Genomic DNA, 26,757 nt, shown 5'->3' on the forward strand with positions numbered 1-26,757 from the left:
AGAGAGAGGGAGACACAGAATCGGAAACAGGCTCCAGGCTCTGAGCCATCAGCCCAGAGCCTGACGCGGGGCTCGAACTCACGGACCGGGAGATCGTGACCTGGCTGAAGTCGGACGCTTAACCAACTGCGCCACCCAGGCGCCCCTGGATAATGTGACTTTTAAAAACAATGTCCATGTTTTTTAATAAAACGGATAAGATTGGATGAATGGGTGCCCTGCCAAAGCATCCAGGCTGGTCTAACTCTGTTAAAATCAGGGTGTGCCCAGAGAAGAAAGTGGAAATGCTTGCCTTTACAAAGTGTCTTGGATTTGTATCAAGGCCAAGGCCAGTCAAGTGTGATCATTTAATCTGGCTCCCTTCTTGTTTGCATACACATTTGCATTCTGAGACTTTGGTCGGGGTGAGTCCCCACACTGTTTGCACAATTTCTTGGGCTCCTCTGACTAAAGGGCACAGAACTCCCATTTGGCTGAGTGTCTAGCTGGCCCTCTTCTGAAAATATGGCTTTCCCTGCAGGATTTGGATGGGGGGCGTCCACTGCAGCTTATCAAGTGGAAGGTAGGAGAAGCTCCTTCCCCTTCACTAGGGCTGGAATGGAATTACTTCTGGTGGGGTCTGTGTGCCTAGGGAAGAGGGTGAGGCTGAGGAGACAAAAGGAAAAGAAGGAAAGGGATTAGTGAGTCTGTAATCGTAGAAGTGAAACTGTCACTTTTCACACAGAAGAGGCTCACATTCCTTTGTCCCTTTCTTTCGGCAAGGTTGGTGGTAGTGAGGGGTTGACGACTGAGCTGCACCTGTAATTTCAGTAAGTTCAAGTTTATCTGAGACATCAATTTACCTTGGACTAGCTGCTTTTGTCATTGATTTCTTGAACACTCTTGCCAAAATTCCCCCAACAGCAACAAAAAATTAATTTCCACTGTTGGCTGGGAAAATACTCAGTAAATTTCTTCAAGGAATACAAGAGACTTTATTAGAGGATGTTCATCCATTGGAAGAGGTGTCCGGTTCTATTTTTAGTGCTAAAAAGCAGAGACTAGTCTAGTGTGCCATCCCATCTCTGGGGCAGCTGATAAGTGCAGGGGCCAACCGCAGGGTGTGAGAAAGCACCCTGGATGGAGCTGGAGGTCTAATGGAGTTGGAGCCCTGGTCTCTGTCCTACTACTGATGAGCCTGTGCTCCATATATACATATCTTTTCCATGTGGGAAACTCTGGGCTAAACAAAGCTAAGAGAGTTTCTTGTAGTAGTTTCATAGAACTCCTGTAGCAAATTACCATAAATTGGGGGGTTTATTTTCTCACAGTTCTGGGGGCCAGAACAAGCCATGTGACTCCTCAGACTCTACTTTTTACTAGCTCTGTGTGACTTTGTACAAGTTACTCAATCTCTCTGTGCTTCCAATCTGTAAGATGGGGAAAATTAGGGTATCTATGTTATGTCATTTGCTGTGAGGTTTAAATAAGATGATGTGGAATTGCCTGAGTGGCTCAGTTGGTTGATCATCTGACTCTTGATTTCAGCTCAGGTCATGATCTTGCATTTGTGGGGGGCTTGGCAGTGAGCGTGGAGCCTGCTTGGGATTCTCTCTCCTCTCTCTCCCTCTGCCCCTCTCCCCAACTCTTTTTCTCTCATACTAAAAACAAACAACAACAACAACAACAAACATAAGATGACGTATGTCAAATGCTTGGTACCTAGTAAGTGCTCAATGCATGGTCTTTATATCGAGGGGGTTACAAAAGGATTTCTGGGGATGACTCTGTGGAACTTACAAGTTAACTTGGCATAAATCTGCAATCAGTTATACCAGACGATATCATAGATTTCAGCTGCCAGTTTCCAGGTCCTTTTCATGTAGAACCTAGGGATAACCTTACCGGTCCATTCTGAGCTCCTGTCTTCACAGGGCCTCAGGGTTGCCATAGCTCTTCTGTCTTTTGGAGGCAGTTTGTTCATGCCCTTCTGTACTGAGCTTGCTGCAGCCTTGTTTTAGGATTTTTATTTGTGGCCCCTAACCTCCCACTGTGCTGTTAACTCTCTAGCAGCTTTGAAGTGGGGAGACTTGATCCTACATGACTTCTCTCCTTGTCAACTCACAGAATGATTTTTTTATGTTTGTGGTTTTCCACCTATGCTTCTGTGCTAGGTTTGAATCCTAGCTCAGGCACTTACTAACTGAGTGACCTTGGGCAAATAACTTAAGCCTCAGTTTCCTTATTTATAAAATTAGGAAAGTGGTCATTCCCACTTTGTAGGTTTGTTCTGAGGATTACAGAGTTTAGCATGTGTAAGGGGAGCACAAGAGAGCCTGGAGCATAAGAGCAGCAACACTAGTCCTATCATGGTGATTCTTTCTCCTGGCTGTGGTCTCTTCCACTCCTTTACTGACGGGAGAGTTACATTGTCTGCTCCACCTAAGGGGAATGGTGATTTCCCCTTTTTCTGCATGTTAGAATACATTGCCTCTTTGCTCATTCCGGACTAGTTCCACCAGCAGTTGCTGGGAGAGTGTAGCTCCCCTTCCACTGTGGTGCAGATCACACATGCGGGATGTCAGTGGCTTTGTCATACGGCATTGTCAAATCAATGTGACCTGGGATTTAAAAGCTGAAGTCGCCTTGTCACTTTTTGATTTTGAGAATCCTTGAACTTTTAGGTTGCCCTGGTTCCGAAAGTCTACAGAACCGTTGGAAGAAGTCACATACCCTCAACAGAACTGAGGATGAAACGTAAATTGTATTTGTTAAAAAAAACAACAAAAAGCTAACGTTTTGGCTATGTGTGATAAAGCATTACCATGTATGTCTTTCCACTGGCTTTCAAAACACAGCTGTCTGTGTAGGTATCTTTGTTTTCACATGCCCTCTTGCTAGCCCTGAGAGATAATGAGAATACTCCCCCGCCTCCCCACTGCCCGGCATACCCATGCCTCACCCCCACACAGAAATAGGGTATTTTGGCTCTGTTACTCAGAATAGAAGGCACTGTCAGGGTCTTTGTAGGTGGGTCAGGACAGGACTTTCTGATCACCGGGCCTGCTAATATATTGATTATTTGGTTGCTTATCTCACTTGACCCTTGATTCTTCCTTCTTACTGTCCTTCATATCTCTTCTGCCCCCACTCTGGCTACTTCCCTGTTTATAGCTTTTAAGAAGAGTTTAATGAAATGTTTATTATATAAGAGTTGGCTGTGTGGTGCTTTGAGCCTTTTGGAGGAAAGCACAATATAAATCTAATAAATAAATAATAAACGAGTGATATAAGCAGGAGGAAAATTATGTGTTTTAGGTGAGTTGTAAAGAACATTGTAAAACCTGTAAAATATGTTTGTTAGACGAAGAGGCAGGAAAAAAAGGCAGATAATCATTGTTGGTACAGAAGTGAGTCTCCTGCAGTATTTTAATTACAAAAAAACATTTCTCATGAGTTTTAACCCTTTGTGAAGTCACCTCTGCCTCTGTTTTGGCTGGAGGGAATGAGAGACACAAAACAGCAGGTAGCTTAGTGGCATTTTGTTTACTCCCTCGGTAGGCCACAGAGGAGCTATGAAAATAACATTTAGGACCCAGTTCTACAGCTCTTATGAGCTTATAACTCCCAGTGATTTCAGGGAAGGCTCTTAAGGGGTGAACAAGATCTGCAGAATCCCACAAATCCTGAGCAAAGTCTAAACTACTCCGTCAACACCTCCTGGTGGGATCTGAGTTTGTGGTTCTTAGGGAGGAAAAGGCCTCAGTTTTATGAATGTCATTATCAACCTTTGATGCTGCACTGGATACCAATATAACGTTTGAATGTTGATTTAGCTTTAACTTTGGCTTTGTGTTGGCAGAACTTGGGGCTGGGCTCAAATTTTGGCCTTCTGTTTGCCTTGGTATGTCAAAGATGGAATGCTATAGTTAAGAAATTGGGGTTATGTTTGCATTTTAAAAGTGGGAGAATAAACAGGCAGCTGAATTTTCAAGTTGGTTTTAGATCCCATTTGTGGTGATTTCTATTCAGGCTATTTCCTCTCTAGTCCTTTTTAAAAACTCATCTAGTCTACACAAACCTGAGCCAGAGGCATATGACATCTACACGTTTTAGATGTCAGCACAGGCCCTATATTTCTTTAGACCACTTCCTGTTTATCTTGATTCCTGTTTTCTGCTAAACCCCTTAAACATTCCAGTTTAGGATGACTGCCTGTGGTAGTCTTCTAGGACAGAGTTTACCAGATAGAGTTTACCAGATAGATCTACTCTTTGTCTGGACCACCTGGGAAAGGAGAGAAAAAAGACTTAAAGCATGGCTGCTTATTTCTTGGTGTGTAAGGAAAAAGGAAGAAGAGAGGGAAGCATTTATCCATGAAATTTCTCATAGCTTAAAGGGTGATATGACAGAAACCACCTTTATTTCTTCCCCGCAGGTTCAAATTTGTGACCCACAAAAATCTCAGTGATCGCCTCCCTTTAAGTTTTTCTTAAATTCTGATTAGTTAACATACAGCGCAATATTAGTTTCAGGTGTGAAATATAGTGATTCAGCACTTCCATACAACACCCTGTGCTCATCACAACAAGTGCACTCCTTAATCCCCCTCACGTATTTAATCCATCCCTTTTTTTGATTGTACCATGAAAGTATGTAGGCATCATTGAAAGAGTATGGGCTGGGGCAGGGATGATGTTCAAATATTCATCCACTGATTCACTACCCAAGAAGATGATGGCTATAAAGAATGGGTATAGACTAGACTGGCACTTGCATTGATTAGTGAGAGTGGATGCCAGCCATAAACAACTGGTATGGGGCAGACTATCATCTTCATTGACCATTAAGAGTGGAGGCCAGCTGTAAACTACTGATATTGATCGGGCTGGCACCTACATGAACCAATCAGAGTGGGGCCACTCTTACAGGTACTGACTGAATTTCAGTCTTGGGCTTATGAGTAAGACACATCTGGAATATGCCTGATTCTATTTGTATACTGCTGGAAAATTAAATGAGTTAACTTCTCTAAGCCTCAGATTTCTCACCTGTAGAATTCCCAATGCTGATCTCTTTTTATTGAAACTTCATGGGGTGAATATGGGAGACATTTTTTCTTACATTTTGTACTTCTCTGGATCTGGGTTGATTCCTCAACTTTTTCTTCCAGATTACTAATTTGGACTTTAGCTTCATTCATTCTGTTTTTCAATTCCTCTTGAATATTTAATTGTGGCAATCATAGTTTTAGGTTTTCAAATTTATTCTTTGATTGCTTCAGTTTTAAGAAGCTGTATTTTGTTTTCTAGATGTAATCACACCTCAAATCTTTTTAAGAATGCTTGTTTAAAAAATTAAGTTCCTTCCTTCCTTCCTTCCTTCCTTCCTTCCTTCCTTCCTTCCTTCCCTCTGTATCACTTTAAGATTTTGAGATTTTTTTGCATATATTTCATGCTATTTGTTTTTGTCAAATGTCTGGTGATCCTTGAGAGCCTGTTCATGTTCATGAATGAAAGATTATGTTGATATCAGTGTCTGAGTTAGGTTGTTTTTAAAAGTCAAATAGTTCTATTTAACTAAAACAGGACTGGTTTTATAAGAAGTAGGGTTCTGTATAAGTGGGTGGGAACTAATGACAGTCAGTCTTTTCATAAAGGACTATATATGAAGAGAAAGAGACAAGATTTAGATCTCAATAACTTCCAGATAATGAGGATTTTAAAGAATATTTTTGTTTGCTTTTTTTTTTTTTTAGAATTTTGTATTTTTATGAAGTCAATTTTTTTTCAATTTTATTGAAATGTAATTGACACACAGTATAAATTTCAGGTGTATAGTATAATGATTTGGCTTAGACATACTGGGAAATGATCATGACAATAAGTCTAGTTAGCATCCATCATCTCATATAGATATCGCCCTCACCAAAAACGTATTTTTTTCCTTGTGATGAGAACTTTTAGGATCTACTCTCTTAGCAACTGGCAAATGTAGCAGGGTTTTAGCTGTAGTCATCGTGTAGTCCGTTGTGTCCCCAGTACTTATTTTATGTCATAACTGGAAGTTTGTGCCTCTTGACCACTTTCTCCCATCCCCAAAGCCCCACCTCCTGCCTCTGGTAACCACAAACCTGATCTCTTTTTCTATGAGTTTTGTTTGTTTGTTTGTTTTAAGATTTCACATAAGTGAGATCATACAGTATTTATCTTTCTCTGTCTGATTGTTGTTTACTTTCATGCTTCCTGCCCCCACTTCTCTTCAAGTTCATGGTTAATATACTTCTAGTCTTTTTGTATACATTTGTTTATTCATTTATTTTTGAGAGAGAGGATGCGTGTGAATGGGGGTGGGGCAGAGAGCTTGAGAATCCCAAACAGGCTCTGTGCTGCCAGCACAGAGCCCAACTTGGGGCTCAATCTCACGGACTGTGGAGATCATTACCTGAACTGAAGTCAAGAGTCAGAAGCTTAACCAACTGAGCCACCCAGATGCCCCCATCCATAGACTTTTATGCACACATACCCTTTTATATTTTTCACCTGAATATGAGTGTTCTATAAATGGTTTTGGCTTTTTTTATGACACTTAACAACTATCTTGATAAGCTATAACATGTCTGCATCTTTTCTCATCAGCCTGTGCTTTTTCTTTCTTATCTTTCTATAGTGCTCATGGATGTTACATGAAAAACTAAATGTGATTCAATATATTTAACCAGGAAAAACAAGAAAAAATTGCTGTACCTCAATCATTTGTTTGGAGTATGGGTTCTATATATTAGCCTACATAATTGTACATTAGTTTTGTTGTTGTTGTTGTTTTTGTCACCACCAAATTCATCAGTTAAGATGGGACATTTGTTTATTTGGATGAGTATGTGTCAGCATTGTACTGGAAAATAAAAAGCATTACTTGTGCTGTTCCTTCCTGGGCCTGCCCATCTGGTAGGGGTTGCTTTCCAGGTAAGTTCACTGGTGCACAAGGTCAAGTGGTTCTTTAAAAATTATTAGGCCATCACAAAGTGCCCACGCCAGCACTCTGGGACTCATGTTAGACTCTTCCTCTTACTCTCTTCTTTATTTAACCAATTATTTTTTATTCTATCTCTTCTTAACCTCTTGGTTACATCCTCTCCTCCATTACTACTGCCTTTTCTTTAGTTCTGGAACTCACTGGCGCTTATCGTCTTGAAATACCCTTCGCTCCTCTACACTCCTGCAGTCTCTCCAGCACAGTGCTTATAGTGTGGTCTGTTCAAATTCTGACCACATCATTCCATTTTGTGAGAGATAACAAGAGCTCCAAAATTAAACTGGCTAGGTTTGAATCTTGACTCCACCAGTCAGGGATCTTGGGAGATACCTGAGCTTTGCAGGCCTCAGTTTCCTGATTTGTAAAATGGCAACAATAATTGTGCCTATCTTGGGGTTGTTGTAAACATTAAATGTGTTTATTAACATCAAATTCTTAGAGCAGTCTTGGACAACCTGTGTGCGTTTAATAAATTTTAACAATGATTAAAAACATTATTACTGTCTTCTATCTTCTACAGAATAATTTCTGAACTTCTGGCATGGCATAAAAAAAAAAAAAAACTTTGTAATTTCACCTCTCACTACATCGCCAGCTTCACCCCTTGCTTTTCTTCATTTGTATCTTCTTCCTTGACCAAGATGAAGCACATGCCATTCTTTAAATGTGCCATGACCTTCATGTACTGCTGCACACATTATTCCCTCCGCTTGGGTGCACACCTGACTATTGGCATGATCAGACACCAACGGGACAGAGGTCCAGTCTTTCCACCTTCCAAGTTGGAACTTTTCTTACTCCAACATACTGCCTCTTTCATCTCTATCCTTTACACTCTTCTTCTGAGTATGTGACTTTTCTGAGTAAAGGTAGTAAGGGGCAGGGGATGGAGAGGGGCAAAGGGAACCCCTAAAAGAGGTTTCGAGTATACATGAACAATCTGCTCTTGTATTAAATATTTGAAACAACATGCTTTTTTACATGGTGGCATTTGGACATGACTCCATGCATGTAAAGAAGACTACCATCATAAGTGGTGTTGATACGGATATTGTAGCTGTGTGTTGGTATTTTGGATAGCATGGGTGGTCACCATTGGTAATAGCTGGAGCCCTGTTTTTTCCTTCTACTGTGCTACATTAGCCTCTGCCTCGAGGTGCCCTAAACCAGCTGAGCACATCTATATTGGCTTTGGATCTTTCTCAAGGTGCCTGATCTTCCTTTCATTAGTGTGGATAATCAGAGTTTGATTGTAAAGTATGCCCGGGCCAAATACAAGGGCTTTTAAAATTGTCTGCTGTTTTAGATTATCCAGGCCACTGATCCCCCTTCCTTAGCATGGATAATTGAGAGTGGACTGGGCTGAAGAATGTTAAGCAGAACCAATTGACAAAATAAATGAGATTTTAAAAATCCTTTACATTTTAATAATAGAAAAAAAACCAAGGTAAGTTTTCTTTTCTTCTTCTTCTTCTTCTTTTTTTAATCTAAAAGGGCCTATTTGATATTTTGAAACTGTAAATTTATTAGGGTTTACCTTGATTCAAGACAGAAAAATATTTTCGTGATGCACCCATTTAAAAACCTATTTAAAATGTATACTAATTATAATAGGCACTTAAAGGAGTTAGGGGAAATATTGAAAATATAGACAAGAGGTTGGACAGTTTCAGAGTCAATGTCAAATCTTCCTATGCCTAGGTTTATGTTTCATTTAGGTACCAAGGGGAGGGTGGTAGTCACTTCAGATTCTGAAAATATCTGTCTTGATAGTGGAGGCTATAATTCTTCAACCCTAATGAGCAATAATCATGTAGAGAAGGGCATTTTTTGAATGTATGTATAAGATTAACAGGGTTCTGATCGCTGTCTGAATGTCTGAGCTCATTCACTTCTCATTTTCATCCTCTTGTCTCTCCCTATGTACCCCTGAGTACAGGGAGAAATGTATTTACATGTCACTTGAATAGGAATTTAGAGGACATTTTCTCAAAGGAACAACGTTGTAAATAGGGGTAGGTGTCACTGAATACCCTTCAGGTGTGTAATGAGATAAATAGATTTTGGGGGTTGGCTTGGGAATTTCAATATAATGTAAGAGGCAATGGTGAGTTTCTGGGCAGGTGACTCATAAACAAGGTTTTTGAAACATTACACATTTTTATGTTGGGAATTGCCAAGCTAAGGCTTAAAGTCTCCCACAACACCCATGAATAATCATTTAAATACAGGCTTTGAGACTTGGGGGAAAAAGTGCATTATTTACTCTAAAGACAATAATCTTCCTTTGGAGTCATTGTAGTCTATCATACAGATGCATACTTGGGGATCTTTGAAAGAGCAACATTTTCTCTTGATGGTCCATTACTTCATATATCTTACAAATTGTTATCCAGGTCTAGATTGCAGGCACGGATTAGAGATGTGCATCTACCACTCTGTAACACAGTGTGGGAGACTAGGGGTCTTTCACGGGAGGAAATATTACAAAGGGCTTTGACCATTGCCTACTTTGTTTGCATGAAGAACAAGATATGGGGATGGAGGTGATGGAGACTCTAATGTATCCTTTGGTTCCCCACAATGCTGAGAACTTGGCAAATGTTGGTATACAATAAATCTTGTCGTCCAACTGATTTAGTGAAGGGAGAACTGAGGCCTTCTCAGCATAGATATTAGACAGCTGAGACAAGCATCTGCCAGGGTCACCCCAGTGTACTCTCTGTGGCTTAACTAAAGACAAAATGCAACCACACTAAAACTGTGATATGGTTGGCTTGATGTTGGATGATGACTTTGGAGAGAAATTGTGCCAGAAGAGTCACAAAAGGTCTGTTTCCATGATGTACTGGAGGACCTTGTTCCCTGACATGAGTTAATAATTAAATTAAGAGTTTTAGAGGTTTACCAATGGCATACCCCTTTGTACTGCCAATTGACATACTGTGGAAACTTTGTAGCTGCCACAATCAGACTTTAACATGAAAAGTCCAGAAAACTCTGTATTCAGGGAGTTGTTTTGAGACATCAGCAGACATCTCCTAAGAATGAAGACTGACCCAGTGATTCCTGGGAGACCTTGAGCAAAGTCAATTCGTTTATGAGTCAAAGAAACCTCAAATTATTCTAAACGGCATTTGCTGCCATCAGAAAGTTCTGTTCTTGAATTAGCAAGCTGCTACAAGTTCCAAGCTGGTGTTCTTTCTCAGAAAGATGCTTATGGGGTATAAATCTTTTTAAGTGCATTTTATTGTACCAATTGTTTCATTTAGAAAAAGCCCATTAGTTTGTTATTAAGTGGTCTGTTTAATAGTGTCAATAAATTCTAAAATTGGAGACTGGGTATTGTTATTTTGGATGTTTTAATGGTCCCAATTGTTTAAATTACTTGGCCTTGACTCGTTTTCTTGACCTTTGTTTGTTTTAAGGGCTTGGAAAAACTTTCCCAACTACCCAGAGTTGATGCAGTGGCTCTTCATATATGTGATACAAACATGAAAAATATTTGAATAAGTTAGCTTATTGACTTTCATAAGCAATGTGGTCTTGTTTTTGTTTCATAATTTCTTTAAGACTTACTTCTCTCAGGTGGGTAATATCTACCTTTTGGAGGTTATTGGGAATAGTGCATGAAATAACTCAAGTAATCTCTTAGCATGCAGCCTGGCATTAAAAAAAAACAAACAAACTCAGTAGATGTTAATCCTTATTATTATTTAGACTACCGTCATGACCACCACCATCATCAACACCATCGTCCTCACCATCGTCTTTGCCATGTCACACTGGCATGTCACACTGGGTCCGCCAGGAAGCAGAGGCCAGGATGGTGTTGACCATGCAAGAAGTTTATTCTCAATGAGAGAAACTGGAGTGGGAAGAGGCTGGGATGCAGGTCTGACAAGTGTAGGAGAGAGGGAAGGAAGAAGGAATTTTGAATGAAGCATTTAGACTGCATGACAGCTCAAGGGAAAGCCCAGCCAGGGAGTTCAGGGAGTCCTTGAGCCAAAGTCACCTGTCAGGAAGTCCCCCATCTCCCAGGTACAGGCTTGTCATGGTAGCCTCACCACACTCAGCACTGGCTGAGGTCAGCCCAGGAAAGTGTGGCCTCAGTGCAAAGGCCAGCACTTGGGACAGAGGATTTCAGGGCTCAGACCTGGGGCCCTTGGTCAACTACTCTTCCTGAGGTTAGGAGTCTGTAAATGTGTTATTAACGACAGTCATGGTTGCGAGTGATTTTAAAAATTTTTCAATTTTTTTTGCCATTTTATTAATCCTCTATACTAAAGCTGCCTTACTTTAACGTAAAGAAGATGTAAAATAATGAATTTAAAGTATTTTCTTTCACTTGCATTACCTGACGTGTTTGAGACTGGCCCAATCTCGGAGTAATTCCCAGCTTTTCACACTTTGCTTCGGTATTTTGTGTTACAGCCGCACCGTTACTTAACTGGACCTTTCCATGAAAAGTTTCACTGTTCTGCTCCAACTTTAATTTCTATTTAGAAACCTGATTTGATTAAAGAGTGAAAGCTTAAGTGTTTGTAGCAGGATTCAATTAAAATAGGTCATTGTTGGGGCTCTGAAAATGGTAACTGGCCGTGGGCAAATTGGAACAAAAGTTGTAAAATTCAGTTGGATGCATCACAACATTTAACATCTTTAAGGAGGACGTTTTGCCTAATAGATTCAATTTAGAAATATTTAGTGTAGGTCATCAGCCTAAGCACCTAAAAAATGTGTTTGTTTGTTTTCTCTCCCTTTAGTTGTGGCTAGGATCAGGACACTTGGACTCTGATCTACAAAATAAACAATTTGCAGTGGGACCTTGAAGAAAGTCAATTAGTTTCTGTGACTTTACCAGTAGGTTAAAAAGGAGATTGTAATATTGGTGAATAATGTGCTTAGAGATGTTTGCATAAAAGATGCTTTGTCATTGTAAAGTATTATTGAATATTTATGGTCTATCAGACTGAGCCAAATGGCCCAGAGGAAAAAACAGTCAGATTTATGTAAACCTTGTTCAGTGTCCCAGATACTTCAGGATGGGTGCTCTATATATGAATGAATAAATAAATGGTATAAACATTATTTTAAGTTTTGAAGGTACATCAATATCATCCGGGGTGTTAGCCAACGTGCCTGACCTATGACATTGAAAGGAAATGTCTGCCTCCAGGTAACTATTTCAATCTCATAAATATTTTTAAAGCCAGAGGCATTGATGGCACATAATGTTTTCTTAGAGTTTTGTGTCTGCAAATAAAGGTAAATTATATCTTTACCTAAAACCTACAAGAAATTATTGTCTCTCACCCACAGGGTTGCTCTGAGAATTCCCAGACTGAAATTGCGAATCTTATACATACTTTTTTTCCCCTTTCTTTTAAAAAATGTTAACATGTACTGTCTGTACAGTAGTTTTCTATCACTTTATGTGAGAAATCTGAGCCTCAAAGAAATAATAATAAAAAAACTAGCCGTAAACACTGCCCAAGGACTTAATGGATCTTCCCGAGCCACACAATGCAGATGTATTGGGACATAAATAGGTGATAGGAGATAAGAGCCACAGAAGCAATTTGTTTGGATTGGGTCACTGCTTAATCCAAATGGCTTCCGCACGAGAATTCATGAAACATGACAGTGGGCCAGGAGGCACTTGCTGTGACATTTCAGATTCCCCTACCTCTTCTAATTAACCATTTCAAGTATATAACAAAACCTAGATTGCATAGAGATTCAGTAAGACCCGCCGGTACCGAGGGTAGACCTGTCTGGAGGGGATGTATGGTTCTGTTCTCCCCAGGCAATGGACTATGACTCTATAATACCTCAAGTTGGGCTTTTAATTTCTATGATACATTGGTTCTGAAGAGCATCTTTCTAAAAGACAAAAGCTATAGCAGAGCTGCTTTCCGACATACCCTGTCATTAAATGCATTTGGGTATATTGCATGTGTCTAAATACACCTTAGCAAGTCTAATGAGATGTTTGAAAACATGAAAGCCACATATAGAAAAAGCTTGCTAACACAGGAGTGACAGGAATAATAACAATAAGGGCTGCCCCCCCCCCCCTTAACAACTATTATTTGCACCACGCCGGACATTTTACACACTTCCTGTGTAATTATTCCCTTTTCACAGATGAAGACACAGACTCAAAGAAGTGAAGTTATCTGGGGTGAATTAGTATGTGGGAGTTCTGGAAAAAAAATTTTAATTACAGAAAAAACCCCTCAAATTCCTATTGAGGCAGGTTGTCAGGAGTTCCTGCCCCATTAGTTAGTGGGCTCACAGTTCTTTAGGGTGCAAATATCTGGACATGACCCATCCCTCCTCAAGTCAGTGTCTCCACGTTTACTCCCTCCCAGCTCTTCTCACTTCTCTTGGGAAATGGGAACCAGGATTTAAAGTCTGGAGTCATGCTTCTGTATCTGCAGCATTGTGTGATCCATAAATATTTGTTGGTATGATAAAAAGATTCAGCTGACTCTGGAGACTGTGATTTCTATTAGTCAAAAAAAGGATGCCATTAGCCCCTTTGCACAAATGCCAGATTTATAAAGGTATTCTAGAAAACATGTATTAACATGGAATTATTTAAAATAAGGCCATTGTATTTAACTGGCAAACAGAGTCCTTTACCTGGTGCAATTCATAGGGTAGATTTAGGAAGTTCCCCCCCCCCCCAACCCTCCTTTCTTTGTTTAGTTGTGTTGTACAATGAAAATCTGATTGGTGATAGGAAAATAATGAAAAGCAAATTATTGCTTATAAAATCTTTGAGTTGACTTGCTGTTGGAACCAGGCCAGGCAAATTCTCTTAGAGGCTGAAGTTTTTTGGGGGTATTTTATATCTGCCATGATGCCGCTAGGAAGTTACAGATTAACAGCATGGTGCTGTTTACAATTTTCATGTGGAAGAGGGAGGAAAAAGTTAAAGGATTTAAATGTTGCAAGGGGTATTTCTTCTGAGCAGGAGAGGTTTAAATGTAGGGCACCTTTTGCATTTTAAGCACTTATGGTTGATCCCTTGTCCCACAGTTATGTAATAAAAGAACTTTATTATTATTTTTAAAGGGAAACAGAAAAAAAAGCTACTGAGAAAAATACTTGCCCCTGGGGGATAGCTTTTACAGTGCATGCTGTCCAGGAGTCATCTCCTCCTGCCCCAAAGTTCTAGAACAGGACGAATGCCCTTCTTAGGGTGCTGAGAATCCAGAATGACAACTGAGTGCAGGAAACAGAGGAATTGCAACACTGTGGAGACAGGATACACTGCACGCCCAACAGGCTTGGTGGTCCCTAGCCCGAAGAGCCAGGGCAGCAACACAGTCTGCTAGTCCTGATAAGAGAACCTTGAGGAGGCCAGCAAGACAAGGTGGGCTCCTAAAAAGACTAGCTACTTTGGGGGCGCCTGGGTGGCGCAGTCGGTTAAGCGTCCGACTTCAGCCAGGTCACGATCTTGCGGTCTGTGAGTTCGAGCCCCGCGTCAGGCTCTGGGCTGATGGCTCGGAGCCTGGAGCCTGTTTCCGATGCTGTGTCTCCCTCTCTCTCTGCCCCTCCCCCGTTCATGCTCTGTTTCTCTCTGTCCCAAAAAAAATAAATAAAAAAAACGTTGAAAAAAAAAAATAAAAAAAAAAAAAAAAGACTAGCTACTTTGAGATCTCCTCTTAGGAGAGACAGTATAGGCTAGAGTAGTGGGTACGAAAACCGTTTATTACCAACAATTATACGCTACCTCCCAGGGAGCCAGTTCTAAATGCATCAACTCCAACAATACATCCGATAAATTTTCTCAGCAATGCTATGAAGTAGGATGACCTAGGTGTTATTATCACTCTCATTTTGAAGATAAGGAAACAGAGGCACAGAAAGGTGGGGTGAATTGCTTGAGGTCACAGAGATCGTAAGGCATAGAGATAAATTTCGTATGCTTATAGAAAATGTGAATAAGAACACAGTCTCCGTTCAGTGACACCTGGCTTACGATTTCACTTTCGTCAGTTACCTAAGCTTTCCTCTAAATCCTTAAAATTAAGGAAAACTCAGATTCCTCCAGTTTAAGTGGGGGTTGATATCAGTGGTAGAAAGTTGTGGGATGGAGTTCAGGACATGCTACGGCACCAAAACAGCAGAAGTGGGAAGGTCGCTGTGGCCTCCCGCCACTTCTCATAAACGTCATAAAACGCTCATGTGAGAGGCGCCTTCCCTATACCTGCAGGGAAGGAGCATCCTTATCTTTGAAGACAGAGGGACACTGAGAAGAATCAGAATAAATAGACCTTGCCGACTTTCCCCCAATTTCCTCCCCTTACCTCATGCTCCGTGACCTATCATATTCCTCCACAACTGTCCACTCTTCATCAAACCTAGCATAAAAATACTCAGGTTTAACCATTTCTTCAGGTCTTCATTTCCTCCGAAGGCTCCCAGGGCATGTAAAACTTAAATACATGCTTTTTGCCTCTTATTCTGTCTTTGTCAGTTTATTTTAAAAAAAAAAAATTAAATGTTCATTTTTGAGAGAGACAGAGCATAAATGGTGGAGGGGGAGAGAGAGAGAGAGAGAGAGAGAGAGAGAGAATCCGAAGCAGGCTCCAGGCTCCGAGCTGTCAGCACTGAGCTGCACACAGGGCTCAAACCCATGAACTGTGAGATCATGACCTGAGTCAAAGTTGGACACTTAACCGACTGAGCCACCCAGGTGCCCCTCTGTCTTTGTCAGTTTAATTTTCAGACCCAGCCAGGGACCCTAAGAGGGTCGAGGAAAACTTTTTTTCCTTCTCTACAGACGTAGAGTGCTTGCCAAAGTGCCTGTGCCATTGTAAGGCTTAATGAATGATAGCTATTATTATTATCATGATGCTTTTTCCAGTATACTGTTCCATCCTTCCAAGTGGGGCTCAGATTAGCATAGCGGCAATCAGAAGCTGAAGCCGGTTCAGATTACCGCAGTGCTTTGATGGATGAAGAGAAGCGTGGGGGTTTTTCTTCAAAGACAGAGAAAAGTGTCTTTCACTAGATAGCATGTTTCGATGCATCAATGGCTGAATGCAAAGAGACTTAATTGAAAGATAAGAATAATTATAGCAGAATAGCAGAGGCAAAAGCAGTTAAGACAAAAAGCTGCATATGTTAAACAGGACTAAAGTAAATGAAAGGGGAGTGTGAGAAGCCTTTGTAGCTAAAGACATTAGGATCATCAGAAAACAACAACATGACAAGTGCAGAGTTGGAGTTCAAGGGTCAAGTCCCACAAGGAGGACTGAAATATTTCCTCTCACCATTTATTTCTAGAAGAATTTATCACTTCCCCGAATTACTAAATCAGTACTTAAGTTATATCCACGTTCTATTATACATTACACAGTGCAGTCCACATGTAGCACACTCAGGGCACATTCTTCTTCTTTTTTTCTTTTCTTTTTCAAGTAGGCTCCATGCCCAATGTGGGGCTTGAACTCATGACTCTGACTGAGGTCAAGAGTCACATGCTCTACTGACTGAGTCAGCCAGGCACCCCTCAGGGCGCACTCTTAAAAATAATTTTGTTTTTTTGGGCTCCTGAGTGGCTTAGTCGGTTAAGCATCCAACTTCATCTCAGGTCATGATCTCACGGTTTGGTTCATGGGTTTGAGCCCCGCATCGGGCTCTGTGCTGACAGCTCAGAGCCTGGAGCCTGCTTCAGATTCTGTGTCTCCCTCTCTCTCTGCCCTTACCTTCCTTGCACTCTGTCTCTCTCCCTCTCTCTGAAAAATAAAATTAAAAAATATTGAAAATAATATATATATATATATATATATATTTTTTTTTTTTTTTTTGCCCACTGTCTCTTCACACTTGGTGGGGGTAGCTCTTGTCTTCTCTTTAGAAATAAACACAGGTGGGCTTAGTAATATTAAGGCTTATTGTATGCTGGATATTTTCTGTCTTTACTTAAAAAAATTTGTTTTTAACATTTATTTATTTTTGAGAGAGCACAAGCAGGGGAGGGGCAGAGAGAGAGAGAGAGAGAGAGAGAGAGAGAGTCTTAAGTAGGCTCCACGCTCAGCATGGAGCTGGATGCAGGGCTCGATCCCACAACCCTGGGATCATGACCTGAGCCGAAATCAAGAGTCGCAAGCTCAACTGACTGAGCCAGCCAGGCACCCCTAAAAAGGAAAATGCTTAAGGCAGTTTCATGACATCTGATTATGGCAGATATTTAGACCGAAGTCTTTTTCTCCTAGACATGCCTGTGGCTTCCTCAGGGTCCTGCCCATTGCTGTGGAGTGCCTGGCGTCCTGGGTACAGGTGAAGCTATCTGCTCTGGTTCATCACTTGCTCTCCAGCCATTTGCCTTAGCTTCCATCTGTTGAGGGAAAGTCTGTTCTGAAGCATTTAGCTGCATTAAAGATGTTTGTTTTCAGGTTTCTGCCTTTTCTTAAGATAATGTTAATAACACATTTTTTCCCCTTAACGATCATTCTGCCTTTATTTTCTGTTTATTGCAAGATTTAGTTAGAATTAAAAAAAAAATACATTGACTTATTTTTTTCTTGTTAATCTTCCTCTCCCTCCCTCCCTTCCTTTTCTCTTCATTTTTTCCTTTCTTCCTTTTATGTTTAATTGTCAGAGAATGTAGCCTGCATGAATTCTAATATTTGTTAATACTTCAAGGTATTTGAAAAATAATTTTCTGTTTGTTGAGTAACAATATTTTCTCCCATATGTCTGTCTGTATCTTATGTTATATACACATGCATACGTATACACCTATGTATATAAAGTCATAGAGACATCTGTCCGTAAGAGAATAAGCTTATATACTATGTTAATCAAATTCTCTCTTTCTCTGTCATTTTCTGAGAGCATTTCTCCTGTTAGTGGAGTTTTCAGTATATCCCTGTTTTTAACACAGGTTTTTTCTTGTATACTTCAAAACTGTATTGATAGATGCACAAAAGTTCGTGATTACTATATAATTTTGGTTGGCTATAACTTTTATTAATATGAGAATATTACTCGTTGCCCCATATGATTTTTTCTTTATATTCATTTTTTTACATTGTTCTAAGTTTTATTTATTTAAGTAATCTCTTCGTCTCACTTGAAGCTTGAACCCATGACTCTGGGACTAAGAGCTGTATGATTTTCTGATGAGCCAGTCAGAATTAATGTATTATTAATTATATAATAACATTAATAATTATAAAATCAATAAATATAATTAATATAATATTAATATTGCAAAATCCACTTTATTTTTATCAATATTTACTGGTAAATATTTTTCCTCTTCACCTTTATTTTGTTCAAATAGGACTATTTAATGGGTTTATGGTTACCATGGTTTCAACTGTTTTCTGCCATATTATTATTTTATATTTTCTATGTAATGGTTTCCATTTGCTTTCCCCCTCCTCCTTCTACCCCCACGCATTTATTTTTTCTTTACTTTTTCCCATTGAGTGCGGTGTATCCCAGTGGAGGTGCTGTTGGCATTTCTTGGTTTTGTGTGTGGCTTCTCTGCACTGGGCAGGCCTTCATTATTGGCCCTGCCACTAAGTATCAGTAGCAGCCAAGTCCCTGGGACGATGGACAGCACACTTGGACATTATCACATGCCTCTGGGTGTTCTACCACTCCTAACCTGGAAACAGGGTAGACATAGGCCTCCAATCTCTCTTCTCTTGTGATTCCAAATTTAATGTTTAATTTTGTCTTCATAACATGTACTTAGATTAAAAACTCAGATAGTGCTGTGAGAATTATAACACCCAACAACCAAGAAAGATCTTTTATGTCACTACTCTCAACTTCTTACGTAGTTTCCCTAAAGCTGAGAGTCCTATCATCTTGTTCTAGTATTTACTTTTGTGTTTCTTTTTTTTTTTTTAATGTTTATTTATTTTTGAAAGTGAGAGAGACAGAGTGCAAGCAGGGGAGGAACAGAGAGAGACGGAGACACAGAATCCGAAGCAGACTCCAGGCTCCGAGCTGTCAGCATGGAGCCCGACGCGGGGCTCGACCTCACGCACTGCGAGATCATGACCTGAGCCGAAGTCAGACGCCCAACTGACTGAGCCACCCAGGCGCCCCTTTACTTTTGTGTTTCTAAATAGCATACATAGAGAGTCATTATTTGATATTGTAGTTGAAAATATAACAGTGACTTCCTATTTAAAAAATTTCTTTTTAATATTTATTTTTGAGAAACAGAGACAGAACATAAGTAGGGGAGGGGCAGAGAGGAGACACAGAATCCAAAACAGGCTCCAGATTCTGAGCTGTCAGCACAGAGCCTGACACAGGGCTCGAATCCACGAACTCTGAGATCATCACCTGAGATGAAGTCGATGCTTAACCGACTGAGCCACCCAGGTGCCCTGTGACTTCCCATTTTGTAAGATGAGTTATTTTTTCTTTTAAGCTTGCTGTAGCACCATACTCACAAAGCAAACTTTTTCGTCTCCATTTTTTCCCATTTTGTTATATAACACATTTTGTTTAAATCTTCATTCAGTTTTTACATCACTGTTTTATATAAAAATTGTGCACAAGTGAGCCACTTAACGTCCTCTGGTTGAATTTCTTTTCGTGTACGGTTTTGTTTTGCCTGAGAGTTAATGATTGGCTGTTGTTGATGGCTTCCTGTTCTGGGGTTCTTTCACTAATTCATCCCCACACTGTTGGCCAAACACATCGGATGCTTTATCAGTTTCTCATTTCTCTCTTTTTTTTTTCCTTTTTTTTTTCTTGGAGACAACTTTTCTGGAACCCTCCACCCTCCTGTGACATGATATTGAAATGTATTTCCATAGAGTATAATGTTTTTTCTTGTCACTTTGGGAGCCCTGTCCCTTCTGAAATAGCTTTGGACACCGAATGCTGTGAGTAGATCAGGGAACCTTTGCTCACCACAGCTTCAAAGTTCCACATAGAATAGTTATGTTTAATACATTTGAATGTTAATTGCCAAAATAAACATATTTTTGTCTGAAAGTACACCAGGTCCTAACTTATAAATGGCAATTACTTGAATTTTTAATCACATTTCATTTCTCAAATAATTTGCAATAACTTATGAGCATTAAAATAACTTCTGCATATTTCTGTGAAGTGATGAGATAGCAAATATCAATATTTATTTTTAATGCTAAACACACCTCACAGAAGCCATTTTACTTAGCACATACTACAGGTAGCCCCTGCTTTCTGAAAGTTTATGTTATGCCACTGCTCTGCATTAGTATGGTAATGGTGTCATGGTTTTTTTAGTAAAAGTGGAACGTGGTATATGCCAACAGGGGATACTCTTCACTTTATGCCATTTCAGGTTACGAAAGGTTTCCTAGGAATGCTCTACGTTCAGATAGCCGGGAACCTGTATTTCCATATGTCATTTGTGGCACACGAGAGACATAGATAAATGAGTGAAACCTGGGCCCTGCCTTGACAGAGCTCAGAGTGGAAAGGAGACAAAGGTATTTTTAAAGATGACTCAACATAATGTGTTAATTGTACAGAGTGTGCACTGAGGAGGGCGTTGGTCTAATGTGGAGTCAGAGAATACTTCTAAAAAGAGGTGATGTGGCAATGTCAGTTTTGGGTGTTGAAGCAAGAGTACACACACACACACACACACACACACACACACACACTCATACACTTACTTATTTTTATCTGACATGGTTTCTTTTTATGCAGAGGACTGAAGTCCAAATAGATCTATGTCCTCTCAGAGGGTATTGTCATGGCAAAAGTGAAAGTGACACGGCCCCACTTGTAATGATGTCTTCCAAATCAGGAAGCCAAGGGTCCCGTAGACCTAGTCATGCAAGTATGGACACCAATCTTAATTGCAGGCAAGTTTGCAAATATTTTTAGTTAGAGTAATTCCTTTGTATGTCCTCTGGTATCAAGAGTAGGCCACGGAAAGAAGAAAAAAAGAGCAACTGGTCACTTTTTGTGTAAGTGTAGTTAGTGTTCGTTGCGTTGCATCTAGAAGAGAAGAAAAAGAATATCTGTTGAGCCCGTACCTTCTGCCACGTACCTTGCTAGTAGTGCTTTTACTTTCGCTGAGTTGATCTTACTAGAACCCCATGAAGTAGATACTATCTTCCCACTTTGTATGTACAGAGCAGTGAAGTAAAGGGTAGAGACAGGATTTAAACTCACCTATGCCTGACTCTAGAATGCTGTTTTCATAATACTTGGAAGCCTTGGAAATCTTTGATTTTTTTTTTTAATTTTTTTTAACGTTTATTTATTTTTGAGACAGGGAGAGACAGCATGAATGGGGGAGGGTCAGAGAGAGAGGGAGACACAGAATGTGAAGCAGGCTCCAGGCTCTGAGCTGTCAGCACAGAGCCTGATGCGGGGCTCGAACTCACGGACCGCGAGATCATGACCTGAGCCGAAGTCGGATGCTTAACCGACTGAGCCACCCAGGCGCCCCAGGAAATCTTTGATTTTAGGTTTGTGGGTGATATCAATATTTTACATTTTTGTGGGAATCCCTTCTATGTCCTAACATGGTGAGGACTTTAGAGACAATTTATTTTCTTCCAAGTAATTAAAAAAAAAATAGGGGCGCCTGGGTGGCTCAGTTGGTTAAGCATCTGACTTCGGCTCAGGTCATGATCTCACAGTCGTGGGTTCGAGACCTGTGTCAGCTCTGTGCTGACAGATAAGAGTCTGAACCCTGCTTTGGATTCTGTGTCTCCCTCTTGCTCTCTGCCTCTTGCCCGCTTGTGCTCTGTCTCTCTCTGTCTCTCAAAAATAAATAAAACTGTTTAAAAAGTGTAAAAGAAAAATAAATAAAAGAAGCTTATAATTTCTTACCAAAAAATATTGCAATGACCTGCTAACTGGGGGGTCTTTGTGTCTCTACTGCGTTCTTTCTGCAGTTCACCCTCAGCATTGCCACTGAATTATGCATTTGCTTTTTCCCTTATCAGGTCCACTGTGAGAACTCTTAACTCATTTTTCAACACTTGCCTTAAGTATTTCTCCTGGGCAAGTCTATCTGACTCCCAATGACAAAAGTAACTCTTCAGTGCTTTCTTCTTGATTCTCTCATAGTGTTTTTACAATATCTTAATACAACTTTTATCTTGATGTAGTGTAAGAATTTAGTTGTCTGATATCAGCTAGATTGTGAGTTTGAGATGTTTTGGATATCATACAAATGGAAATGTATCATTGTATGTTTTTTGTAATTTGCTTTTTCCCTCTCAATATCATATCTGGGAGATTTATGCATGCTGATCTGTGTACATGTAGTTCATTCACTCCTTACTCCAGTATAATCTTCATCGTATGACTCTTCTATAGTTTATTTATTCATTTATTGATTAATTGTCCTGAAAAGGAAATTTCAGCTGTATCCAGTGTGGGTTTTTGTTGTTGTTTTGTTGCAGTCATGGATATATATGTCTCCCGGTTTGCATTTGTAGTAACAGGATATATGGTGCTATGCGAATTATTAGGTTTTGGTTTATGTGCTTCTTCAACTTTACTAAATATTTCCGTATTGCTCTCTTACCAGCAGTGTATAAACATTGCTGCCATGCAACAATCTCTCTAATGCTGGATATTGCCCAATTTTTAAATTTGTGCCAACTGTGTGGGTGTAGAATGGTATCTCATTGCGGTTTTCATTTGCATTTTCCAGATTTTTAATGATCTCTTACATTTTTTTAAATGTTTACTAGCCATGTGTTTCTCCTTCTGTGAAGGAACTGTTTACATCTTTTGTCCATTTTTCTATAGTCTTGTTGGTCTTTTTAATTGAAATATCCAAATGCAATTGTGGACTTGTCTATAATTTGCAGTTCTGTTAGGTTCTGCTTCATGAGTTTTGGATCTCTGTCAGTAGGTGCATAAACATTTAGAATTGTAAGTCCTCTTGATAAATTGACCCCTTTCATTTTATGAAATGACTTTTGTTATCCCTAGTAATATTCTTGCTCTGAAATCTACCCTGTTATCATTGTAACGACTCTAGTTTTCTTTGGTTAGAATTAGCATGGTATGTCTTTTTTTGCCCTGACACTTTTAACCTTCTTTTGTCTTTATATTTAAAGTGGGTTTCTTGTAGGCAGTATGTAGCTGAGTCTGGCATTTTTATCGAATCTGATAATCTCTTTCAATTGTTTAGACTCATTTACATTTAATGATATTATTGATGTGGTTGGGTTTAAATCTACCATCTTGCTATTTGTTTTCTATTTCTTCCATCTGTCTTTTATTCTCATTTCCCTCTTTTCCTGCCTTTCTCAGATAACTTATTTTTAATGACTCTATTATATATTATTTCTTGGCTTACTAGCTCTAACTCCGTGTTTTATTATTTTAGTGTTTCCTGTAGGATTTATAGTATACATCTTTAACTTGCTACAGTCTACCTTCAAGTGGTATTATACCACTTCATGCATAACTAAAGACTTTTACAACAACATCCTTCTATTTTTCCCTCCCTGGCCTTTGTGTACTGTTGCCATACGTTTTATGCCTACATATGTTATAAACTCTATATTACAGTGTGATTATTTGTCTTTACCCAATAAATTATGTATTAAAGAGACTTGAATAGTAGAAGAATCTTATGTATTCGCCCGTGTAATTACCATTTCTGGTGCTCTTCATTCCATCGTGTAGATCCGTACCTCCATCTGGTATCCATTGCCGTCTGCCTGAAGGACTTGCTTTAATGCATTGAGGGTTTGCTGGTGATGAATCCTTTGAGCTTTTGTATGTCTGGAAAAGTATTTAGCCTTCATTTTTGGAACATATTTTTACTGGAATAAAATTCTAGTTAAATTTTTTTTCCCCTTTCATTATTTTAAAGATGTCACTCCATTGTCTTCTTGCTTGCATGGCTTGTGACAACAAACTACTGTATTCTTATATTTGTTCCTCTAGACATTACACATCTTTTTCCTCTGGTAGCTTTTAAGATTTTTCTCTTCAGACTGGTTCTGAGCAACGTGATAATGCTTTGGCATAGCTTTCTTCGTTTGTCTTGTGCTTGGGATTCACTGATCTGGGATCTGTAGGTTTATAGTTTTTGTCAAATTTTAAAAAATTCAGTCATTATTTCTTCAAAAAAATTTTTTTGCCCCTTCCTCTTTTTCTCCTTTGGAGATTCTGATTACACGTATATTAAGCTAAGTGAAGTTGTCCTAGGGGTCGGTGATCCTTTGTTTATATTCGAGTCTTTTTTTCTCCTCGTCATGTTTCATTTTAGAGGGTGTCCATTGCTATGTCTTCAAGTACACTGATCTTTTCTTCTACAGTGTTTCATCTGCTATTACTCCTATCTGGTGTATTTTTCATCTCAGCCACTGTAGTTTTTATATCGTGAAATTCAGTTATATCCGTCGGTTGAGCGTCTGACTTCAGCTCAGGTCATGATCTCGGGTTTGTGAGTTCGAGCCCGCGTCAGGCTGTGTGCTGACAGCTCAGAGCCTGGAGCCTGCTTCAGATTCGGTGTCTCCCTTTCTCTCTGCCCCTCCCCTGCTCATGCTGTGTCTCTCTCTGTCTCAAAAATAAATAAAAACATTAAAAAAATTAAATAAAATAATTTAAAGAGTAAAATAAGACTGAGAAACCATCAATGCCTGGTCCCTTTCCATGTTCCTCTCTCTAGAGGAAACCCCTTTAACTCTTTCAGGTAATCCTTTTGGTATTGACATTTATTTATTTATCTATTTATTTATTTATTTATTTATGTTTATTTTTGAGAGAGAGAGTGCAAGTTGAGGGGGAGGGGGTTAGAGAGAAGGGGGTACAGAAGATCCAAAGCGGGCTCTGTGCTGACAGCAGCAAGCTGGGTGTGGGGCTGGAACTCACGAACCATGAGATCATGACCTGAGCTGAAGTTAGATGCTCAATGAACTGACCCACCCAGGCACCCTGACCACTATATTTTAAACATTCTTATATTACAAGTTCTTGATTTTAGTCCTGTTGTAGGCATAATCTATTGACTTCTTAATGTGAAAGGTGAGGATTTACCCACTTGTCCACTTTCTCTCCCTTAGCCCCCTACTTTTCACTGACCCTACGCACAATTCTAATAGCATAAAAAGCGGGGAGTTACTGCTAACTTGTTATAGAGTTTCTGTTTTACAAGATGAAAAGAGTTCTGGAGATGGATGTGGTAATGGTCCCACAATGGTATGAATGTTCTTAATGCCACAGAACTATCCAACAGAACTTTACGCTAAAAAATGGTTAAGGTGGTAAGTGGTTTTATGTGTATTTTACCACAATTAAAAAATATTCTTATCAGAGCATATACTGTAATGTTTACCGATTGAATGGAGGAGTTTGAATGGATACAGATGAAACAAGATTGGCACCATGTTGAAAATGTTAAAGCTGAGCCACGGGTTCATGGGGCTTCGCGGTATTATTCTGTCTACTTTTGTGCATGTTGACAATTCCATAATAAAAATTTATACTTGAAAAAATCATACTAGATATTCTATGAGTTTAATTTTCTTGGAGAACTTTTTCTTATAGCCTATGACATGCTTACATGGGCTGGTTAGTCCCTGGGTTTGCTGCACAGCTGTATCCTTGGAGGTCTCTTTTTACCATTAGCCCAGACATACCCTTTCTTGATCTTTTTCTGCTGAATTCCTTGTTTCCTGGATCCTAGAATTTTCTCTCTTGGTATGCATGATTATTCTGGTGAAATTTATCCTCCTGTAATATCCAATGAGAGGAAATTTTTTTCAATATCCAATGAGAGCTCATATGTCTGATAGTATCTTTTTTCATTATCACACTTGATTAATGGTTGGAGGGTTGGATTTTTGGTGCAGATATTGAGGAGTCATTTCCCCCTTCCACCCAACTTTGTGTCAAGTTAGTTGCTTTGTTGCCTCTTTCTCAGGTAGGGTTTGTTTCTTATTTAGAGTGTGGGGTCCTTCCATTGCCAGCCTTATGTAAACATCTTCATGTGGCTTCCCATCTTTGATAAGATTTAGACTTTGCTCCTTTCTGCCTGGTCCCAGAAGGCCATTAAAATGGCAGCTCACATCATCTGGGATTGGCAGATGCTCTCAGGACAAAAGCCTGCCTCGTTATTCATTTGTGCTTCTGAATTGCCTTACTCACTTTATTTTTGAGTTACCTACCATCCCACCAGATCAATGACACATTTAAAAATGTAGTTCCTATATTTCATCCAGAAACTGTAGTTGTCTGAAGGATGTCTCCATCTGAAGTCCATCTGAAAATGGTAGTCTCATTCCTTATAAAGGACAGTCACACTTTTAGAATATGGACATAATTGCATCTAGAGAAAATCCGTAGTGAACAAGTGAGTTATTGATACCACTAATTCAGCAAAATTTACATTAATGTACTGATGAGTCCCACCCACTATATGTTTTTTTTATCAAAATATCAATTATAATGGTTAATTAAAATTCAAATTTTAGTTTCTCGTGGAAACAATATTGCCTAGATATGCTCTAACTAGTGTACGTGTAGGATGAGCTGCTCCACGTTTTCCTACTAACTGACATTTACCTTTCAAAATTGCCAGAATTTGTTTTATGCACTTTCAATGGAGTATTTTCCAAAAGGTATAATAAATCATGTTATGCACTTCTTAGGCTCTATAAATTGACTAGCACAGGCATCAATTGACTCTTCCTTCATCACTCAGAGTAATTATTACTAAAAGTAGCATATTTCATTGGAAGGACTTAGACTTCAAAATCAGGCAGATCT

General features: G+C 39.5%; 1 protein-coding gene across 1 annotated transcript in view; it reads left to right on the forward strand.

Annotated features, from left to right (window-relative positions):
• Positions 1-504: 504 nt before the first annotated feature.
• LOC124520881 (cytosolic beta-glucosidase) overlaps positions 505-26,757 on the forward strand; it is a 108,144-nt gene continuing 81,891 nt past the window's right edge. The window contains exon 1 of the mRNA XM_047091989.1: positions 505-562. Coding sequence (XP_046947945.1) covers positions 505-562 — 58 coding nt within the window. The remainder of the gene's footprint in view (positions 563-26,757) is intronic.

Source organism: Lynx rufus, unplaced genomic scaffold (assembly GCF_022079265.1).
Source record: "Lynx rufus isolate CCGP_SWC_20201006 ecotype Redwood Valley unplaced genomic scaffold, mLynRuf1.p SCAF_3, whole genome shotgun sequence".
NCBI classification, from domain to species: Eukaryota; Metazoa; Chordata; class Mammalia; order Carnivora; family Felidae; genus Lynx; species Lynx rufus.